Source organism: Brienomyrus brachyistius, chromosome 9 (assembly GCF_023856365.1).
Source record: "Brienomyrus brachyistius isolate T26 chromosome 9, BBRACH_0.4, whole genome shotgun sequence".
NCBI classification, from domain to species: Eukaryota; Metazoa; Chordata; class Actinopteri; order Osteoglossiformes; family Mormyridae; genus Brienomyrus; species Brienomyrus brachyistius.
Window position 1 is genome coordinate 20,830,874 of NC_064541.1, and position 19,437 is coordinate 20,850,310.

A 19,437-nucleotide genomic window follows, 5' to 3' on the forward strand; every position below is an offset into this window, starting at 1 on the left:
AAGCATGTACAAGAGAAATTTTGAAAATTCAAAATGTTTACTTGGAAAAATATGTACAAAATTCAACAACAGATTCTCCTCTGAACAGGTTATTTTCATATATAATAAAAAAATCAGCTCTGAGGGGTAAACAGCAAGTCCAGTATCACGCTGAAGTCAAACACCTTCTCTCTGTCCGGCCTCCAGCATAGATGGCTGGTAGTTCACAGCCTTGGCCTCTGATGACACCAGGTCTTAGAGTCAGCTCCCTCGACCAGGTCCCAGGGCTCAGTCCGAATCCCCTTCTCCTTCCTTCACGGCTCCGACGGCACCGGCCAGCTCCGCCTCGCTGCCCTTCAGACGTTCCCCTGGAGGAACGCAGAACCCAGCGGATTTACACACGCAAACATCCGGCAGCTAATGCTAACCCAGCAGACACAATGTAGCACGGCCTACGTCAGAGTCACTGTGCTGATTACTTTACTTCATAACGATAATGGATGTTGTAAAGCACCATAATCTCCTTGGGAATTAAAGGTCTAAAACACTACAGCTGTACAGCTGACCTTTTGCAGATATTAAACCACAATATACACTTTCATTTTTAGCCTTCCATTCACAGAAACTGCCTCACAAGTCACAGCCTGCGACAGAGGGCTGATACAGGCCCATCAGCACCCGGAGCAGAGACCTCTCCCTCCCACTCCCACCAGATGCCACCAGCTGACGGTGCAAAACTCCAATGCTGAATGTCTTCACAAAACCTTGAATCAGATTTGTTTTGCATCCTGCCACTTTTGAGAGCGCTTCTGCAAATGTCTGACTGGAGAACCACCATGAGGTCATCTCAAAGCGCCTTTAAAGCCCTCCAGTCCTCACGGCACCCACAGAGGAATTAGCCGGGAAGAGCTCTCTCTCATCACTTACTAAGGAGTGGCACATCCTGGCTGCCACAGATTCTAAACCTGATCCTAGCACCTCGTGCGGCCTGCCTGCCCCCGACATGGGAAGCGCTCCCAGGCCCTGACTCACGGATCAGCTCGGCAATGGCCTTCTGCGTCCGCTTCTCCAGCTTCTCCAGCTTCTTGGCCACATCTCTCTTCAGATCCCTGCACGTGAAGCAGCAGAACAGGACACGGTGCGTCATGGCCGGATTTAATCCTCACCATAATTAGGGCCGGTAATGAAATGCATTACAGAGGATAAAACAAATGCTAATAGAGAGTATTATGATTTATTATTACTAGCCCTTACCAGTCAGGCTTCCGGGGAGCGAGGTTTACCAAGTCCTGTAGCGAACCAAAACAAAGATCAGCGTGTGACTTTAGACACATACACTCATGTACCCTCCATGCCACTGTCACCGTGCAGCTCCCAGGACTCCCCACTCACCACTTCCTCAATGACTGGCTTGGGGGTCGCAGCATCCAGCTGCTCCTTAACCTTCTCCTCCACTGTTGTACAAGGAAACGACAATCACACCTTCGGTTAAACCCAGCGTGATGTACAGCATCTAGACAGGTCTTAACATTCTTCATTATTCCTTCCCTGGGAAGGGTACAAGGTAAGGCACAAATCTCACAGGACCGCTGCGGGATTCAATCTGCCAATCCCATGTCAACACGACCAGTGTAATGGCCGGGATTAATTCAGAGCCCTCACCAGATGCAGGTTTGGCCTTGGGGACCTGCCTCTCCTTCAGTTCCTCATCCTCTGGTGTGTAATTTCTCAGTCTTAGTTCTCTACAAACACAGGAAATGACATTAAAATAACGCGGAAAAAAGGACCACAGACACACAGTGAACCAACCACCAGATGGCTCTGCTATGTAGTACTGAGACACACCAGCAGGGGGCAGCACATTCCCAGATAACCAGTCACGTAATACCAATAAATAGTGCAAGTGTCCACCCTGCTTACACAAAGGGAGTATCCAGGAGGTGGTGTGCGGGCAATGATCTGCATGAACACACAGGGAGCGCGCCTTACATTAAAGCTGTCTAATGGAAGATTATAAGAAGAGGATAGAGGCTTTGTAGGGAGTGACGATGTTTTTGGTAAACAGAGGGATTAAGGTCTATATGTAATGAAGCTTCTTAACTGGGAACCAGGCCCGGGGCTGTGCAGGTATAAATCTCCTTCTCTGACTCAAAGGTAAAAATTCACTGCCCTCTTTTGCTTAGCATCGGGTACTGGGGGTGGGGGCGAGAGGGGTCACATGACAGTGAAATGAGGGCTTTGAGAACAGGAAGAGACAACGGCACCCAGCATCAGTCCTCCACATACTTTACCTTCATACTTTAATCACCTTCTGTAGAAAAAAACCCTTCAGAAGATTATACATACACACATACACATATACATACATATACACACATACACACATATATATATATATATATATATATATATATATACATATATACACATACACACACACACACACACACGTTTTCCCACATCTGCTGACTCATTTTTGCTGAACCGCAAACCAAAAATCTATCAATATTCAAAGTTAGCAGCACCAGAGTTAAAGATATAACCAGTAAAATTATGGAGATAATTGCATTGGATGTGATTTTAATTCATTATTAAACCTAACCCACAGAGTTTTTTGATTCTGTGGAAAACATAACGTCACGCTGCTTGCTTGGCAAAATTCACCACTGACACCACACACACAGCCGCCTACATATGCATTAGGCACCAGATCATCAAATTGACTGTAACCCTAATTCATTCCTCTGCTACTTGTGTGTTTCCGTACACATATGGGAGTGCTGTGGGCACACCTGTGTCTCTCTTCCACACCCTCCTCCTCTTCCAGCATTCTCTTCCTGTCCGGCTCCCCATCTTCTGGAACATTCCCCTGTGGGATTAGAAGCAGCGGAACTGCAGTAAACAGAAACCTCATCTGGATCTGCACACTGTCTGATTCCTGCACATGCCTGCCGCTGCTGCGCGTGCGCTACGGTCGTCTCGTAGCAACTAACGCGAAACCTCGCGCCCGCATGCAGTTCATTTTAAGTGCAGAAGACAGCCAAACACTGCCATTCCCTTTCAGACCCATTACCTCAGTAATAGCATCTGCCATCAATCAAAACAAAAATGGTTGGGGGCTACAAGTGAAATGCTTTCTGAACGTCCCCTTTCCAGCGCGTTTTTCCTCCTGGCACCGACCGATAACAGTATTTACATCCTTCAAGGTGAACGATTCAAACATCAAACAAAAGTATATCTGTTAGGCTCTGAGGCTGAGTGACGCAGATTTAGTTAAGCCGAGCTCTCAGCTAGCAGACGGGGAGGCACACTTAAGGCGAGCCGCGCTGAGAGCACTGCAGGCTGTAGGAAGGCCCCGCAGAGAGCCGAGTCATGTAAAACACGGTGCCGAACATGACACCTGCCCCGGGACTCCGGGCGCAGTTCAGCCGACGTTGACTGGAAGGCAAACAAAGCCGCCGCAGCAGGTCAGACCGGCACTGCAGCAACCGCCAGCTGCAGTTGGACGCCGATGCAGGAAATGGCCCAGAGCACAGAGGACAGAACACGGCGTTCCTACCGCTAAATCCGGCTGCGATACGTGTACGGTGTCAACGAAAGCGACGGCGAATTACAAGGGTGCGTAAGGCGGCGTACAGGCGCGCAAGCGCAATGGCGCAAAGGAGCCCAAAACCTTGGGGACGCCAAACAGCTGAGTGGCTTCTTCAAAAAGAAAATCATTGCTTGTGTTTTTATCAATTAAATGTACTATACAAAATAAAGGCTCAAGACTTATAAAACCGAAATCTAATTTTAACCTACTTTAAAGAGCAAATAAAGGTTAAAAATGTACTGAAAAAACGTTTCGTAATGTCAATTGTGCAGTTCACTCAACCGGCGATTACATCAAGTTTAATTAGGTAACAGACTGAGAAAGACAGGCCAGTCTCTGCAGACCGCATAAATAGACGACAATAAGGCATTACGTGTCACGTCTCTCGCCGCTGTTCCAGTTTCACCCCTTCGTGTTTGGGATAGTTTTTCGTGCGGTGACGGGGTCTGCAGACATCGGCGGAGTCGCCTGGACCTCCACACGCTACCGAGGGCGGACAAGTAGCCTGCTGGCCTCCAAGCAGATTCCAGCTAGCAAGCCATGTCTTAAGCTACACACAGAAATATCTGATTGCCAGGCGTCTCACAGGAACTTTCCACAATGGATTGAGAAATGCAAAATATAAGATTGTCACAACTGCATTTCAAATAATATGGAGAAATTAAACATGCTTTTTGTGATTAAATTCCATTTCACAGATTTTGCTTTTCATAAAAATGATAAAGGGAGAAGTATCATAACATGGGAAACCTTCCCCTTTGTAACGCAGCCATGTACTAGATATATGAAATAGTTTAATTAAATGCTATCGGGTTTCCTGAGTGCATGCGCAGCGTCCTGCTATAAAGTTTCTTCCTGTACACTGGATTTTAATCTGCCTGTCATCGCTTGCCTTTAGTGAAAAAAGATGCATCAGTTTTTCCGACCCTATAGTCCGACTCCTCGACGTCACGTACAGCCGGCGCGTGTGGGGATCAACAGAAAGTCATTAGATGTATTACTGTCAAAGAATGGTTCCACAATAAACCTGCCGGCAGGGGCATTGCTAGACATAAAGCTATATTGGGGCATAAGCCCCCACCCCCCATTACACATATTTTTCGAAAGCAAAACGTGAGATTTTACTGGGGCACAGCACATAAACGTGCCCCAGTAAAAGGGGTTTAGCGATGCCCATGCTTACTGAATAGTGGTGAAAACATTATAACTTTAAACTTTAATAACATGGGTAAGTTAGCTCCCTAATAAGTTAACAGGCTCTCTTTCAAAGCTATCAAAACTTCATTTTACAGACAAACGGGGACAGAACACGAGCAATATCGCCAGAATTCATGTGTATAATAAAACAAACCACACCAGGACGACGTGAATAACTACACTGTTGTGCATGTATTATTCTTACATATATACATATGAAATCTATTAATAGCCACAAATAAGTTATTGCGGGATATTTATTGTGTAACTAGTGCAAACCAACACAAACTGGCTAGCAACACGAAGCATGCTTCGGTTTAGGCCGCAGCACTTGCAAAACGTACTACAGCTCTTCACAGACCTCACAACTTCCTCTTTTAAACTCGCCATTTAACGAAAAACGTTTATTGGAAACTCACTTGTAGCTGTCTGGATCTTAGTGCCTTTAATCTTTCTTTCCTTTTCAAAGCCTGCTCCTGAAGCGCACCAACCACCGGCTCCATGATATGATGGCGGCTGACGAAGTTGAAGGCCAGATAGTCGATACAGGCAGAAGCAAAAGAGAGCCGAGTAGGTCGATTTAACTGCACTTGGGAGACTGGGGCTGTAAACCGAGCTGACTTCGTAGTGATTATTTGCATACTATGTTAGCCCATTCGACAACTGACATTTCGAAAATCGAAGAGAATATAATCTTATATCCTGATCCACTTGCTAATTCGCTTAGAAGGAGTTGGTCCGTACAATTGTAAAGCGATTGCTTCATTTAAAAGCTTGTTTCTACATTATATCATACCCTAATTCCATCTTCATATAGGATTTTAAATTACATCTGCTCCCACAGTATTGGTCAGGATAGGTGAGAACCGGCGATAAACGAATCTACATCCTTGCGTATTACTACACGTGTACGGGTAAGCAACAGCGCACGTTATGTAGATGTCCGGTCCTCTCTTATTACCACACTATCAATCAATGTAGCAACTTCCATGATTATGTAGAATTCAAACTCAATGGTGAATATTGTTTAATCGCACATGTGCATATACTCTTGAAATCTGAAGTAAACGATGCTGTACTGTATACTACACAAATACGAAATTAGATTAGATAAACCTTATTTATTCCAAGGCAAAAATTCTTCCCATATATGGATCATTAATACAATGAGCTCTGAAACCGACATTTCCTCCATGTCGCAGTACAAATCACTTGTTACAAATGTGGTGGTGATTAAACATTTCCTGTGCAACTCGCCCACGTTTTTACAGTTTAATCACCTAAGAATCCCATTTTGAAGTACATTTTTACCACTGTTTCCATTCAAGCACACCCATGTACCCTGCTGGTTTCCGCATATGACTGCAAATGAACACCTGTGGATGCGAATTGCGAGCAAAATAAATAAATAAATAAATACGCTACTGACACACACAGACGCTCACACTCCCGCCCCCCTGGAAAAGATGCAGAGACCCAATCAGGAGAACAGAGCTCCACAGAGTACGCAGCCATGCCCAGTGCAGAATGTAGGACATCACCATGGCAATACTACAGCAAGGAGGTCCTTTCTATACCCCATCCCATTGACAAATGTCCTGAAATGAGACAAGCTTACATAGGGGGTCCTAATAATCAGAAGCATAAGAACCAGCCCAGGTTAAGGATGCAAAATTGGTGCTGAGGTAGCTTGTGCTTCACATTATTAGACTGTTTTCTGCAAGTTGGGAGATACCTAAGGGGGCAGCTTTTGTCCAGCCGTCTTCTTCATAGAAGCAGATTTCTATACCCTAAAAACATGTCGAGTGTTTTCTGGATCAGGATGCTATTGTAATGGCATGTTTTGAAAGCACATATGTTGCTGGGGAATAATCCCATTTTTTTGTATGCACTTAATTTTAAAATAAATCCCTATTTTCTCCCTATTAGGAATGGCCTATTGCCCTATTTCTCATAAATCTCCTCCAAATTGACTGCTATGCACATCAAACAGGCAGGAGTGAAGTTAAGCTCCCAGTGCATGCCAGCCTAACTTCCCTACTTCACGCTGTTAGCTGTACCAAACTGCAGTGACAAACCAGGACAATGGCTCTATTTGCTTGCATCTGCCTGCCCCCCCCCCCCGTTGGCCACTCAGCTGACAATCCACACCACTGGAGAGCGATGAGAGCGCGGGGTGTTCGGCCATCACAGCCAACACTGGTCACTGGGACTCCCCAAAAAATGTCAGGGGTTACCTCCCGAGGCCCAGTGTAGAAGGCACTTTGCTTTGGCCTGTAGCCTGTGTTTATAATCCTTTTCCTGGTTTCACAATATAATACTTTCCCGCCTTTTTATCAGACTTGGCTGACCGGAAAACACAAGGTGTGTGTTCCTGCTATTCTCCCTGCCGAGAAAGAGCTGAGGTTAACCGGAAACTGACTCATCCGTCACGCTTGGCAAGTCTCCACCTTGTGTCAGAACATCAACAGACCCGCTTTGGTACAGCTTGGTCCGCAGCCACAGTGGGAGTCAGGCTGCCACCCAGGGACGAAGCACTGCTTCTATTGAGTGAAGCAGCCACAGTGGGAGCCAGGCCGCCATTCAGGGACAAAGCAGTGCTTCTATTGGGTGAAGCTGCCACAGTGGGAGCCAGGCCGCCACCCAGGGACGAAGCACTGCTTCTATTGAGTGAAGCAGCCACAGTGGGAGCCAGGCCGCCACCCAGGGACGAAGCAGTGCTTCTATTGGGTGAAGCTGCCACAGTGGGAGCCAGGCCGCCACCCAGGGACGAAGCACTGCTTCTGTTGGGTGAAGCTGCCACAGTGGGAGCCAGGCCGCCACCCAGGGACGAAGCACTGCTTCTATTGGGTGAAGCTGCCACAGTGGGAGCCAGGCCGCCACCCAGGGACGAAGCACTGCTTCTATTGGGTGAAGCTGCCACAGTGGGAGCCAGGCCGCCACCCAGGGACAAAGCACTGCTTCTATTGAGTGAAGCACCTGGGGAGCTTAGTTTTTATTGATTTATTTTATAAACTGAAATACGACTTGGGTAGAGCTGGGGTCATCATCTGACTACTGAAGCCTACACAGTAGCACTAATTGACAATGTGGATGATAGGAGACTTTAAATATACTATGAAACAGATGTTTAATAAATACAGGATTTGGTTAATATCAAAAAACATCTGGTGAAAAAAACTGAAGGAAAGTTCATATATGGTGCATAGCAACACTCCCCGCAGTAACAGAAAAAACAGGGTCTGCCAACTGTACCATTAGCTGTAAGTAATTGTACCTTTTAAGGTACAGAAATGGACACTGAGGAACATTTCTGTTCCATTGGAGGTATATTTCTGTACCTTAAAAGGTACAATTAAGTATAGCTAAGGGTACAACTGGCAGACCCTTGAGGGTACAGCCCCAGTGACAAGCAAAGGTACAAACTGGTTCTCTTTTTTTCTCACAGTGTGAATACTGCCAGTACCATTATTGTTATACCTGTTGCCGACTGGTACTCGGCAAACAGAGCCCGATCTGTGACCTTGTCCGAGCTGCTGACAGTTAAGCTCCCAGCCTCCTTAAACAGAGCTGTGAGTTATGAGACTAACTTACCATTTCCTGGTTGTCTAGTTGTCTCGCCCGAGTCTGTGTTTTGTGTCTCTCATCCTGGGGCTGTCCTACCGGTCAAGCCCCATTGGCTTAGGGGCAGACCGGAACGTTCCAAAGCCTATGAGTGCCAAGGAAACTCTTACCCACTGTAAAGAATTTAAAGCATCCACTCCTTGAATACTTCAAGAATATTATATATATTTATTTGGTAAAATTGTCCACCAGTATTGCACCAGGGTGATGAGAACTGCCTACTGGTCTTGCTATGTTTCCCAGTACATTGTGAAGACTAGCTTTACATGTTCATCCTCAGAAGATGTTTATGAGTTATTTTACTTACAAATATCACAGTTGCACACCTCAATGCAAAGCAGCACTGATCAGAATCACACAGAATGTGGTTGACTGCCTGCTGCATAAACTCAGGGGTCACATGACCCAGGCAATGTGTAACATACATTTAAAGTCACCGAAAAAGTTGAAATGCTTGAGTTTAATTAGCAGTGAATTACAATGGTTAGACGTTTAGGCCTAACTTTTGCAAAATTTATTATGTGGTGTTTACCCACTGCATACATAAGGCTTGTAAATTAATATAGAAATCATTTTTAGAAGTATACACAGTAATTGAGCTGGTATTCCAGACATAATCCACTATATGAATTGTGGTATTGGGAGCTGACTAAGGCTTGGTTTGCTGACATTTTTGTTTCAGCAGCTCTGAGGGCCCCTGCTTTTCTCGTCGCTTATTCACCTTCTCCGTCAGTTAGGTGGAGCTGTACTTGGACAAAGACACACACCAGAGGGGTGGAGAGCAACTGCACTCAGTGACAGGAGAGGCCGACCCCAACACTGTAGACATTTACAGAGGCAGGCAGAAGTTGAACAAAGCAGGGAGATAGTAGCTGCAGGTGAGGACAGCAGCCTTGTGTCACCAACTGCCAACTCCATACCATCACCAAGACTGGTTCCTACGCCCTGCCATGTATCAATGATACCTCTGGAGTCATCACTGGGCTTGCCGCGTTCCCTTGACCCCCCCCCAGTGGCTATTAGGAGGTGACGCTGACTTTGGAAGCCAAGGTGCAGGCTGTGCAGTGACAGTGTGCTTTACTTGGATGACCTGCTGATAGACTCTCCCCACTTCAGCACTGCCCTGGCTAATCTGCAGGGGCCCGTTACCGCCATCCAAGCTGTGGGCATGAAGCGGAATCCGGATGAATGTACCCCTCCCTGCAGAAGGTAAAGTTCCAAGGATGTGTGGTTAGCATCCTGACCAGGAGTGTTTCACCCACTAGACATCAAAACGTATTTAAAGAATAACATTACTGACAGAAAACATTAACTTTATAATGACCTATTCCTAACCTTTAATTCTTTTTCTCAATTTCCACGTCGCTGTCTAGCCAGGTCTAATTCCTTTGTACTGTGTGCATTCGGCGAATAAACTGATTCTGATTTTTATTCGCCAAATGTAGCCGAAACTGCAAAAGGTGCAATGGTCATAAAATAATTTTAAAGAGATTATGTTGTGCGTCATGATCCACATTCTAAAATGTGGGGGAGGTAAGACCAATGTGTAGCAAACGGGGTTTCTAGACAGTAAAATACACCGCAGACGCAAACTTCTGGTTTAACTTATTCTAAAAAGCTATGAGTAGATGCTTACCAATCTCAGCTGGAAACTCTGCAGTTGCTCGAAAAGCATTTCGTTAATTTTCATCACATAACAAACCTTTACGTTTCCCACACGTTCACGTTCCACCTGCTTGTCATTTACAGGTTCGTGATTTCCTAACATTGTATGAACTTCCCGCATATGGCGGCGTGCTTCTGAAGATCGACTAGCTTAAAAAGGCGTCTGTCGCGTATGACCTCTAGTCGTAAATTAAGTTAGTCTGGGTGCAGCAGTAACCGTAGCCTCTTAATAGACGCCACTGCGCCTTTAAGTCCCTTACCTGTCTGTATATGATCTACGCAGTTCGCGGCGGAGTCAGAGCAAGTCGAGCGGAGGTGAATTCCTCACTTCTTTACAAGTGTACGAGTGACGACTAATCTGTCATTGTTTCTTTCTGTTTTTAAAGAGCTGCTGGCACTCTGGATAGGAGCCCTTGCCAATCATTAGATCTGCGAAGCAAGAGGGCGGATACCGCATGGGGGCTGTTTTATACCAACCTGTGCGTGTACTTGCAGTCGGGCTTGTCACTGTTGTCTTACATCTTTGCTGGTGTTTATTCAGCGCGCGTACATGTTAATATTTACTATTTTTGATATCCAGCGCTTCCCTGCTTCGTGCGATCGCACTCAATAAGAGCGCCACTTTTAGTGCGTCTTTTTTAATGTCATCCACCAGCACTTATCCGATGACTTCGGGGGCGCTAGCTGACTGAAAGGCTGGACGAGCGCACAGAAGATCATGCAGCGGCTAGCTGTCGGTGGATAGCCGAGCAGCCCGGAGCGAACTGCCGGTCGCAGCCTCCGCGGGGACCGACACGACGACGCTGGACTGAACCGGGAGCCGAATGTTTTAACAGGATCGCCGGTAGAGGATGGCTTCCAAAGACCGGCTTTACGAACTGTGGATGTTGTATTACACCAAGGTGAGCGAAACAAAACCAAAAAAGCCAAACGCATAAATAGATAATAATAATAATAATATACAAGCGGCGATCACACGGCCGCGGGGCACCTGTTTGATCCGACATGTTCATGACTTTATTCGGCTGTTTGAGGCGCTTCACGAAACGCACTTAGTGCTGCTGTCAAGTTTGTTTATTGAGGCGTGTATGAGGAAGTAGCAGTGGGAGACACTAAGTCAACTTTCGCGACGGCTCCATGCACCGCTTTTATCATTATAATTATATGACGATTAGTAGCAGCAGACTAAAGTCACAAATGGAGTCACGGCGTCACTCCGGCGAGTAGCGCGACTGAGTAGCAGCGCATAACTACCTGCTAGGGTCAGGTAATGTAGCTTCCTGGTTAGTTTACCCAAACAGACGCGCTAAAGGGCAATATCCCAAACCCATCGTTTAAAGCGTCACTACCGTTTCTCCGGAGCAAATATCAGTGGCTTTTGTTTTTATGTGTGCTTTGACATTCAGATCATGCATTTAATCGAGACAGTTCCTCTTGTTCCATTGGACCTGTTTAAAATATATAAATATATATCGAGAAACCCTTCTTTGTAACTAGGCTATAAATAATGAACATCTTGGCCGTGCTGTTTGTGCGGATACGGAAAAGCGATTAATGGGGCGGATTTACTTTCTCTGGCTGTGAAGTCGGTAGACTAATCAGATTCTTTAATTTTGCATTTGGGAAAAAAGTAAACGATTAGATAGATGCTAGGGAAAGAAAGCCATGTAGCCACGTGACTGAAACTACGTAACTAACGTGAGTGTAATGCAAGTTTAGAGGTACCCTTTAAATTAACGTCCACGCCGTTTACTCACATCCGCACCTTTTGCTTGCTGGGGGGTGGGTTGTCCCAGGAGTGACACCATGGAAACGGGAAACAGCAGGTGTAATCTGGCGTGTGGCTTTCATAGCCCCCCCAAGGTGGTATGGCGCCCAGCCACTCCTCAGCAAGTCCAGGATTTAATGAACCTCTGAACCCGTCTTCTTATCTCCACGGAAATGGCCGCACATCAGGTCAAATGTGACTTTAAGGGAAGCTCTGAGTTTGAAAGAGTTGTTTTATTGCACGTAAGCGTGGAACAGGATTTTATAAATAGGGTTCAAATGAGGATACCGTGTATCTAAAGTACGGAGTTGTCGGTAAGTGCGCCAGTTTCCCTCTGACTGGCTTGTCATATGTTACTGGCACCCGAACAGGGCTGCTGGAAACTCATGACATGTCGTTGTGAGTTTCCAGAGAGCATTTGCTGGCTGTAGTGGCACACGTGCCTTTCAGATAAGAGAGGTGTTTTTGTGTGCCCGAGTCACCCTTCCTGGGGGGAGGCACACCAACCCTTTTCCATCCCCCCCCCCTCAATTGGGAGTTGCTCTGGTGAGTTCAGGAGAGAGGTGGAGGGGTTAACCAAAGTCTATGGAAGGTAGACAGACCTGTTCCCTCAATCTGTTTCAGCAGGCAGGAGTTGAAATTGTGAATTCTGCTTACGTTATGCTCCACCCACGCAGTGCGTCTTCATTTTCCTGTACACACACTCATTCTATTCCATTACGTATCGGTGTGTATGTGTGTGTGTATTTGTGTGTGTCTGTGTGTATTTGTGTCTGTGTGTGTGTGTGTGTGTGTGTGTGTATTTGTATTTGTGTGTGTCTGTGTGTGTGTTTGATTATTTCTCACACTGTAATCATCATTGTTTGTTTATAATTTTTTTGGAAACTTCACATCTTTTTTGTGTTTTTACAAAATAGTACATAATTTAATCCATTTTATTAAGCTGGGACGGTGTCACAATCACTGGGCAACATGAGAGACGAGAGCTCACAGGGTGTGTACCTCTGGATCAGTTGTGTAACATCTCAGTCACCGAAAATGCGGGTTTTGAAATGCAGGTATTTTCAAGTAAAATGTGCCCTGAAATCTCACGTTGATATTATGCTGATACCGTCTTTGACCTCCAGGTAGCTGCATAGAAAGTGTTTCAATGCAGAAAAATCCTTCATATCCTTGTGTTGTAAGATGGTTTCATAGCGGTGATACACTTCTCCAATAAGCTGGAGCTGAATTTAGCAACTTAATTTTGTTTTTGAGGCTCATAATGTTTTCCGTAACTATTTCTGCATTCCACAGCTAAAGCTGATAAGGTTAATTTGATAACATGGACCTGTGAATGATGGGATGAATTATTTAACAGCATCCAGTGAATCCAGATAATGTCAGAATCACTAGATAGTATTTATAGTCCAAGCTTTGCCTGTTTGGGGTCAAGGTGATGTGAAATTTGACAAACGTATGTGTGCCCCTGGGTTCCCCGGAGTCTTCAGGGAGGTCATGTTACTGGCCAGTGGTGTTTACATCTTAATGTCTTAATGTTTTTTGGCCTTGTGCTGTCAGGAGGTACCGGTGACTCGCTGACCAGCAAAGGTCACCAATGAATGGAAAGTGTGTCCATGACCTGAAGGCTGGTCCAGGAGTCTCAGGTGACATTTAATGAGTTAATCTCCTGCTCTGCTACTCATTGCACCCCCCCCCCCCCCCCCCAGCACCTGTCAGACAAAGCGATGTCCTCATCACAGGTATGAAATGCTGCGGGCACTTTGGCTTATTAAGGCTGCTTAACGCCCAGACGTGGACCCTCCCCGCGTGCTGGAGGACTGCGAGGGAGCAGAATCACGTTGCTAAATGAAAGGTTTAAGTTAAAACAAAAAGGCTCCTTATGTGGGTTTAAGTTGCCTGGGGTGTAAGACAGTGGTTGTTATGATCGTCAAAGTGAATTTTGGGCCTTTATTTTTGTACTTGTATCCGTGGTGAGTTTCCAGTGTTTATGCAGGTCCAAGTATCTGATAGAGGGCGTTACATTATCCAGGAGTGTCAGTCGCCAGTTGCAAGGCTGTATACGGCCTCTGGCTATTGCCTGGATCCACCCCCAGCCCCCATGTTAAGGAAGAGCCTGCAAAGGTCAGCAGTGTGTGTGTGTGTGTGTGTGTGTGTGTGTGTGTGTGTGTGTGTGTGTGGGGGGGGGGGGTCCATCTATCCAACAGTGTGAAAAGTGTTTCAGTGATATCTCACGAGTGTGTCTGAGAATAGGTTCACTGACAGTACGCCCCCCCCCCCCCCCCCCGCCCTGTGACGGATTTACACGGCATAATGTTTGAAGGTGTACCCTGTCAGCAGGATTTGTAGGATTGTTATCTAATTATGGGAGTGCTCATTTGGGGGGGGTCACACCTTGTCAGGAGAAGGGGTGCTGAATGAAGCCCCCCCCATTACACTTCATTCAGAGTAGATGCAGGCAGCTTCAATATTAGGGTTAGGTTTGTAGCAAGCCTTTGTGAATTAAAAATGAGTTAAATGGGTTTTGGCATATTTCAGTGCCTCTTAGGGAGATAGGGTTGGATGCCGCTTGTGTGTGTGTGTGAATCTTTTTAATATAAATAATATAATATAACGTTTTGGATACAAATTCTCTTTAGATTTTGGTTGCTTGTTTTATTATTTTTATCTGATTTAATTATTTCTCACCACTTCAGCTGGCTCTGAACAACGGAAAGGGGAAATGTACTCATTAACAAGCTAATTAATCGAGTTTCTGCCTGGGAGCAGCTCTGGTGTTAGAAATGATATAGGAATGAAGGTATTTTTTAAGAAGGTGACAGTATCTGATTTTTTTGTGCAGGTATTGCAGATCTGATGGTTGGACAGCTGTGCAGGTGGAAATGGTGATTAAAGCTGATGTATCTGAAGTAGCGAGATTGTTGTCTGATAATGGAGGTATGAATTACACAGGATCCTCAAGTGCCTCACAAGGAAAGAGCAGGAAATCTACTCTGCTGACAAAACGGATGCGGTTCTGTTTCAGCTTTTCAGAATAAGCTGATCAAAATGGTGTGAAATCAAAGCTTTGCTGCATTCCTGGGCGCAAATGACAAAGAACTCTGGACAGGTGAAGCTTTGTGTTTGTTTCTCTGGGGGTTTGGTCCACACTGGCATTTTTTACCCTAAATGAGAGGGGAGTCCCCTTTGATCATTTTTCACGTTAAATAAGGAGGGAGTCACCCTCGAACATTTTTTACCTAAAATTAAAGGGAAGTGCCTCTTAAATATTCTTCATACCAAATTGACGTTCAGTTAATTTATGATGTATCTCTGCTATGGTTGCAAAGGGGCGGATAATTTTGGGAAACTTTCCAGAAACTTTCCATTCTATGGGAAGTTAAGCTGGGGGATGTTGGAAATTTTCCAGAAACTTTCCATTCTATGGGAAGTTAAGCTGGGGGATGTTGGAAATTTTCCAGAAACTTTCCATTCTATGGGAAGTTAAGCTGGGGGATTTTGGAAATTTTCCAGAAACTTTCCATTCTATGGGAAGTTAAGCTGGGGGATTTTGGAAATTTTCCAAGTTGGAAACTTTTCATGGGAATTAATAGGAAACTTCTCAGAATTTTGCAACCCTAATCCCTGCTGATCCTTTGCAGTTGCTCTGAGGTCTCCCAGGGAATACTGTACTGCAGGTTCATCAGTTCTTTTGCATTTCATCTACATTGGCACGTCACGATACCCTCTCAGATGTGCTCCAGATTAGCCTTGACTGGAGCCAGTGGCCCTCTGCTGGCTGCTTTGACAGGGCGTAAGGTTTATCAGCGAGTTACATTTGCAGTTCTGAGGCGGGTCCCACGGCCTGCACCAACGTGGTCACCGTAACGCTAACGCAGCTGCTCGTGGTGACCTCGCGCGCATCTTTCAGCCAGATGAAAAATGAAATGTTGCTTTATTTGCTATTTGCACTCCTGTTGTTCACACATCCCATCTTGCTGCCCTTTGAGACACACATATATATGCAGTTGGGAGTGAGGTTTGGGGCTGAAATGCAGGGTCATCTATGTGGTGTCTCCCCCCTAGACCACACCACCTCCCCAGCAGAGCCAGTTTGGGAGAGATAGGGTTAGCGCCCCTGTTATGGTTTGCATTTAGAGCCTTTCCTTTGGTGGTGAAAGCGTGGATTTAGTAGGGGGGAGGGATGGGGCCCCACCTGACCATGGCCCAGTAGATGGTAACCGTACCTGTGGGCGCTGCTCTGCGCACCCAGCCATACTGCTGCGGCACCTGACTCGCGTCGTCTTTAAGAATGCACCATCTTCATGGATGTGTTTTCGCGGTTTCCCAATACTTTCTTCTCTGCTGCTCTCGCCAAAACACGCGACAGAGGGTTTCGTAAGACGCACATTCATCGCACACTGGCGAGGTGTTTATCGCCGGGAGAAACGGGGGATAACCTAAGCGCGCCTCAAAACAATGCCATATGACAACAGAAGTGTTACGATCAGTTTTAAAGTAATGCAAATGCTTTCCAGCATTCCAGTCAGCCAATTGAAATTTTGAGATACTTGATTTTGTTTACATTGTGATTCTGTACTGGATAAGTTAGAGGATGGATGTATGGATGACTTTGTTTAGACTTTTAAAGTGTGACCCAACCATTGGATTATATATATTACTTTTATATATCTAAGCATAATAAATTTGAGCTTTAGGACGTACTCTAATAAGCAGTACATTAATAATTAAAATACTGCTGTTGTATTATGGAAAATATGTTTGTGTTGTGCTTTAGAGTGAAGGATTTGTCTATTTTTACTCTTTAATGGGCTAATTTGACTTGGAGAGGGAGGAAAACTCTTCTTTGCGTGCTGTATGCAAAGTGTTGGAGGCTCTGTACAGCAAGTGCCTCGGGCCTGGATGGGGTGTTTTGGATGTGCCGTAATGGCCGGGAGCCTCCAGGCCATCGGAGGGCAGCAGCCCACCAACCCTGCACCCCCGTGACACCCATTCTTACTCGGCTGCAGGTCTACTCTTATTTAGTTCGTGTACGCTTTCGCCTGTGTCCTTCGGCAGACCTTTTCCTGTTCGTGCTTTGGGTTTTTTTGGGTTTTTTTTTTTGACAAGTGACAAAAGCAATTTCCTTCGGTTTGCTCTGAAAGTGGGAGAAGGCCTGGCTTGTTTAGCTGGCGTGAAGGTTATTCGTGGAAACATCACAATAGCGGGAAAAACAATGGTCTTTTCACAGACATTGTGGTGTAAAAATATTAGCGCTTGTATTTATAGCAACATTGCAGGCAGTTGCTATTCATTGTTTAATAAATAAAATGGACATTATACCAAATCGCTATTGTTTTCACCTTAGTTTTGCTAGAAGTGCTGTTTTGTCTTCGGTTTAATTTTGCTAAATTCTGTACTTTTGTAACAGATTTGAGACACCATTAACCTTCCAGCACTGATTCACTTCTGTCACGTTTCCAGAGGCCTTGGTGTATAAGTTGTGAGCGGCGATACTTGTGAGCGGCAATACTTGTGAGCCGCCTGCTTTTGGACTGGGCACATTCGTGCAACCTGCTCTCACTTCTTTGACAAAGGCTTGACAAGGAATGCGCCTGTTTTTTAATGCTCTCTCGGCTGTAAATGTCACGGCAAACAAATGTAGCAGCGAGGCGAGCCGGCCGTCCGTGACATTTCATCCTGACGAGGTGTCTTTTGTTACTCTACTGGGTGTGTTTTTGTGTTTTTAATGCTGGAATTCTGTCACTGTCTCACAATGTAAAGATCGGGGCCTGAATAGATCTTTTTTTCTCCGTTCTCATAATTATGTACGGACCGAGTACTGAACCTTGCAGGATTCTGGGTTTGGCTGTTTGCCAGCTGTAGAAATTCCCTGTTGTTGCCTTTTGTTGTAATCTATTGAATAATGATTTTTTTTTCTTCTCTTAATGTATTAGATGTCTTTGAAGGTGTGCTGATTATCCAGAGGACAGAACCTGTGTCTGTTTAGAGCAAACACTTGTTTAAAGAAAGTTTGCTTGTTTCGTTCTACTTAAAACACTGAGGCTGTCCTGTGTTCGCACTGTAACCCCCTGGCCTTTCGGGACGTAGCCCTTTATGGGGTACAACTGTCTGGGAGGCCGGCTTCTGCCGACAGCTTCTCTCCTTTTGGAATCAAAGCTAGTACTTGTATGAGTAGCTTGTTATAGCCGAACAGACAATTTTATTTGCTTACGGTCTATTGTCTAGCTGTCATTTAAATTTCATTATTTTACATAGTACTTCTTCAAGCTAAATGATTTTTAAAGTCCAATTTTATATGTAAATTTGAAAATATGTAGTGAGTGAATAATATATAAAATATGTAATCATTTATGTATGAACTTTCTGTTTTCATTCTCCATTAAAATAAGATAAGATAAAAAAAAAAAAAAAAAAAGTATTCAACAACTCTCACAGGACTACAAAGTGGGTCCTTTTCCCCCCCACTCGCTAGTCAGGGGGGTGGGAGTGATTTCTGCGAACCGTGACTCAAATTAGCTCCTTTCCCCGGAGGTGTGATTGCTGCCGCCACCCCAAGGCACCGTTCACTGCTCCGGAGATCCTCCATTGACTTGCTGTGTTGCTCGTTGCTCCACCTCTCCTCCTGCAAGCTGGCATCTTGAGGAACCTGTAGCTGTAAGTGGCGTGTGGGCTGGCTTAAGCTGCAGGGGCGCGTAGCAGCCAGGCCCTCTGCCCCTTCTGGGCACCGATGGCTTCCTAAAAAGCGACCCGTTTGACTGGCCGACTCTGCCGCCACCCGCTGCTGCTTCTGCTGGGTGTGGTGGCTAATACCTGGCATTGTCATTACGCCCAGCTGCTAGCAGATTCCTTACTGTATTACATTCTTGCTAAGTGCCTCGTTAACATTTTTCCCATTCGTGGGGAAAGTTAAATTCTGTTGACCTCTGACGCGGTTCCCGGAACCTGGCTTTGTAATCGGTTGAATGTGCCATGACTGGTCCTGACCCCCTTAGCTATCCCCAGTGTCCTCTGTCAACCTGAAGCCGGCGACGTGTGTGACTAAGAGCTCGACTGCACTCAACCGCAGCTGACAGGATCAAACCTTTACCAGCCGGATCTGTCAGATTAACGCTGGTTTCCTTTCATTTCCATTTAAAATGAAAGCCAAGTGTCTCGTGTAAAAAAAAAAAAAAAACTTCCAAATTGTAGAATCCACACATTTTCTGTAGCCGGTTATTCAGTACCTGGTCACTATGAACTTTGAGCCCATTTTATGATTGGGGAGGGGGCATAAGGGGCGGGGGGGTTCAGGGGAACACCCGGGACAGGAAGTCAGGGACATCAATTCATTAATACTGCACATTTTCGGACAGCCTGCAAGCTTCCGAATCAAAGTCAGAATCCGAATTCTTTATATTAACCAGGTACCTGCAATGCACTGCATGTACTAGCAGTTTGTTTTGCACTTACATTCACAGACAGCATATATGAGCAAAGAGTGTGAATTACGTAAAACAAATTGGTAGAAATAAAGAATAAAGCAATAAAATAGTGGAAAGTGCAAGCTGTGCGATATACTAACATTAAGGCTGGTAAGGGAATAGAGATATTGAATATAGAGTTTAAAAAA

General features: G+C 45.4%; 2 protein-coding genes and 1 long non-coding RNA gene across 3 annotated transcripts in view; 1 reads left to right on the forward strand and 2 right to left on the reverse strand.

Moving 5' to 3' along the window:
* Nucleotides 1-18: 18 nt before the first annotated feature.
* On the reverse strand, nucleotides 19-5,500 carry ccdc12 (coiled-coil domain containing 12). The gene is made up of 7 exons (XM_049025000.1): nucleotides 5,188-5,500; nucleotides 2,772-2,848; nucleotides 1,642-1,721; nucleotides 1,372-1,433; nucleotides 1,234-1,268; nucleotides 1,012-1,088; nucleotides 19-347 (listed from the first exon to the last, which is right to left on the reverse strand). The coding sequence occupies exons 1-7, from the start codon at nucleotides 5,407-5,409 to the stop codon at nucleotides 268-270; spliced, it is 633 nt and encodes a 210-aa protein (XP_048880957.1). The 5' UTR covers nucleotides 5,410-5,500; the 3' UTR covers nucleotides 19-267.
* Nucleotides 5,501-8,540: 3,040 nt separating this feature from the next.
* Nucleotides 8,541-10,448, reverse strand: LOC125748538 (uncharacterized). Its single transcript, XR_007399585.1, has 2 exons — nucleotides 10,318-10,448; nucleotides 8,541-9,592 (listed from the first exon to the last, which is right to left on the reverse strand). It is a non-coding gene; the product is annotated as an uncharacterized LOC125748538 (long non-coding RNA).
* Nucleotides 10,449-10,819: 371 nt separating this feature from the next.
* The window catches only part of nbeal2 (neurobeachin-like 2), a 42,844-nt gene continuing 34,226 nt past the window's right edge, over nucleotides 10,820-19,437 (forward strand). The window contains 1 exon segment of the mRNA XM_049024802.1: nucleotides 10,820-10,959. Within this exon segment, the coding sequence (XP_048880759.1) occupies nucleotides 10,909-10,959 (51 nt within the window). The 5' untranslated portion in view covers nucleotides 10,820-10,908.

Bases quoted from the DNA above. Each gene is read 5' to 3' on its own strand.
- ccdc12 (XM_049025000.1), bottom strand. From the start codon at position 5,409: ATGCAAATAATCACTACGAAGTCAGCTCGGTTTACAGCCCCAGTCTCC. The intron at 1,434-1,641 runs GTGAGGGCTCTG...CTTGTACAACAG, and splicing joins CAAGGCCAAACCTGCATCTG to TGGAGGAGAAGGTTAAGGAG. The intron at 1,269-1,371 runs GTGAGTGGGGAG...GGTTCGCTACAG, and splicing joins AGCCAGTCATTGAGGAAGTG to GACTTGGTAAACCTCGCTCC.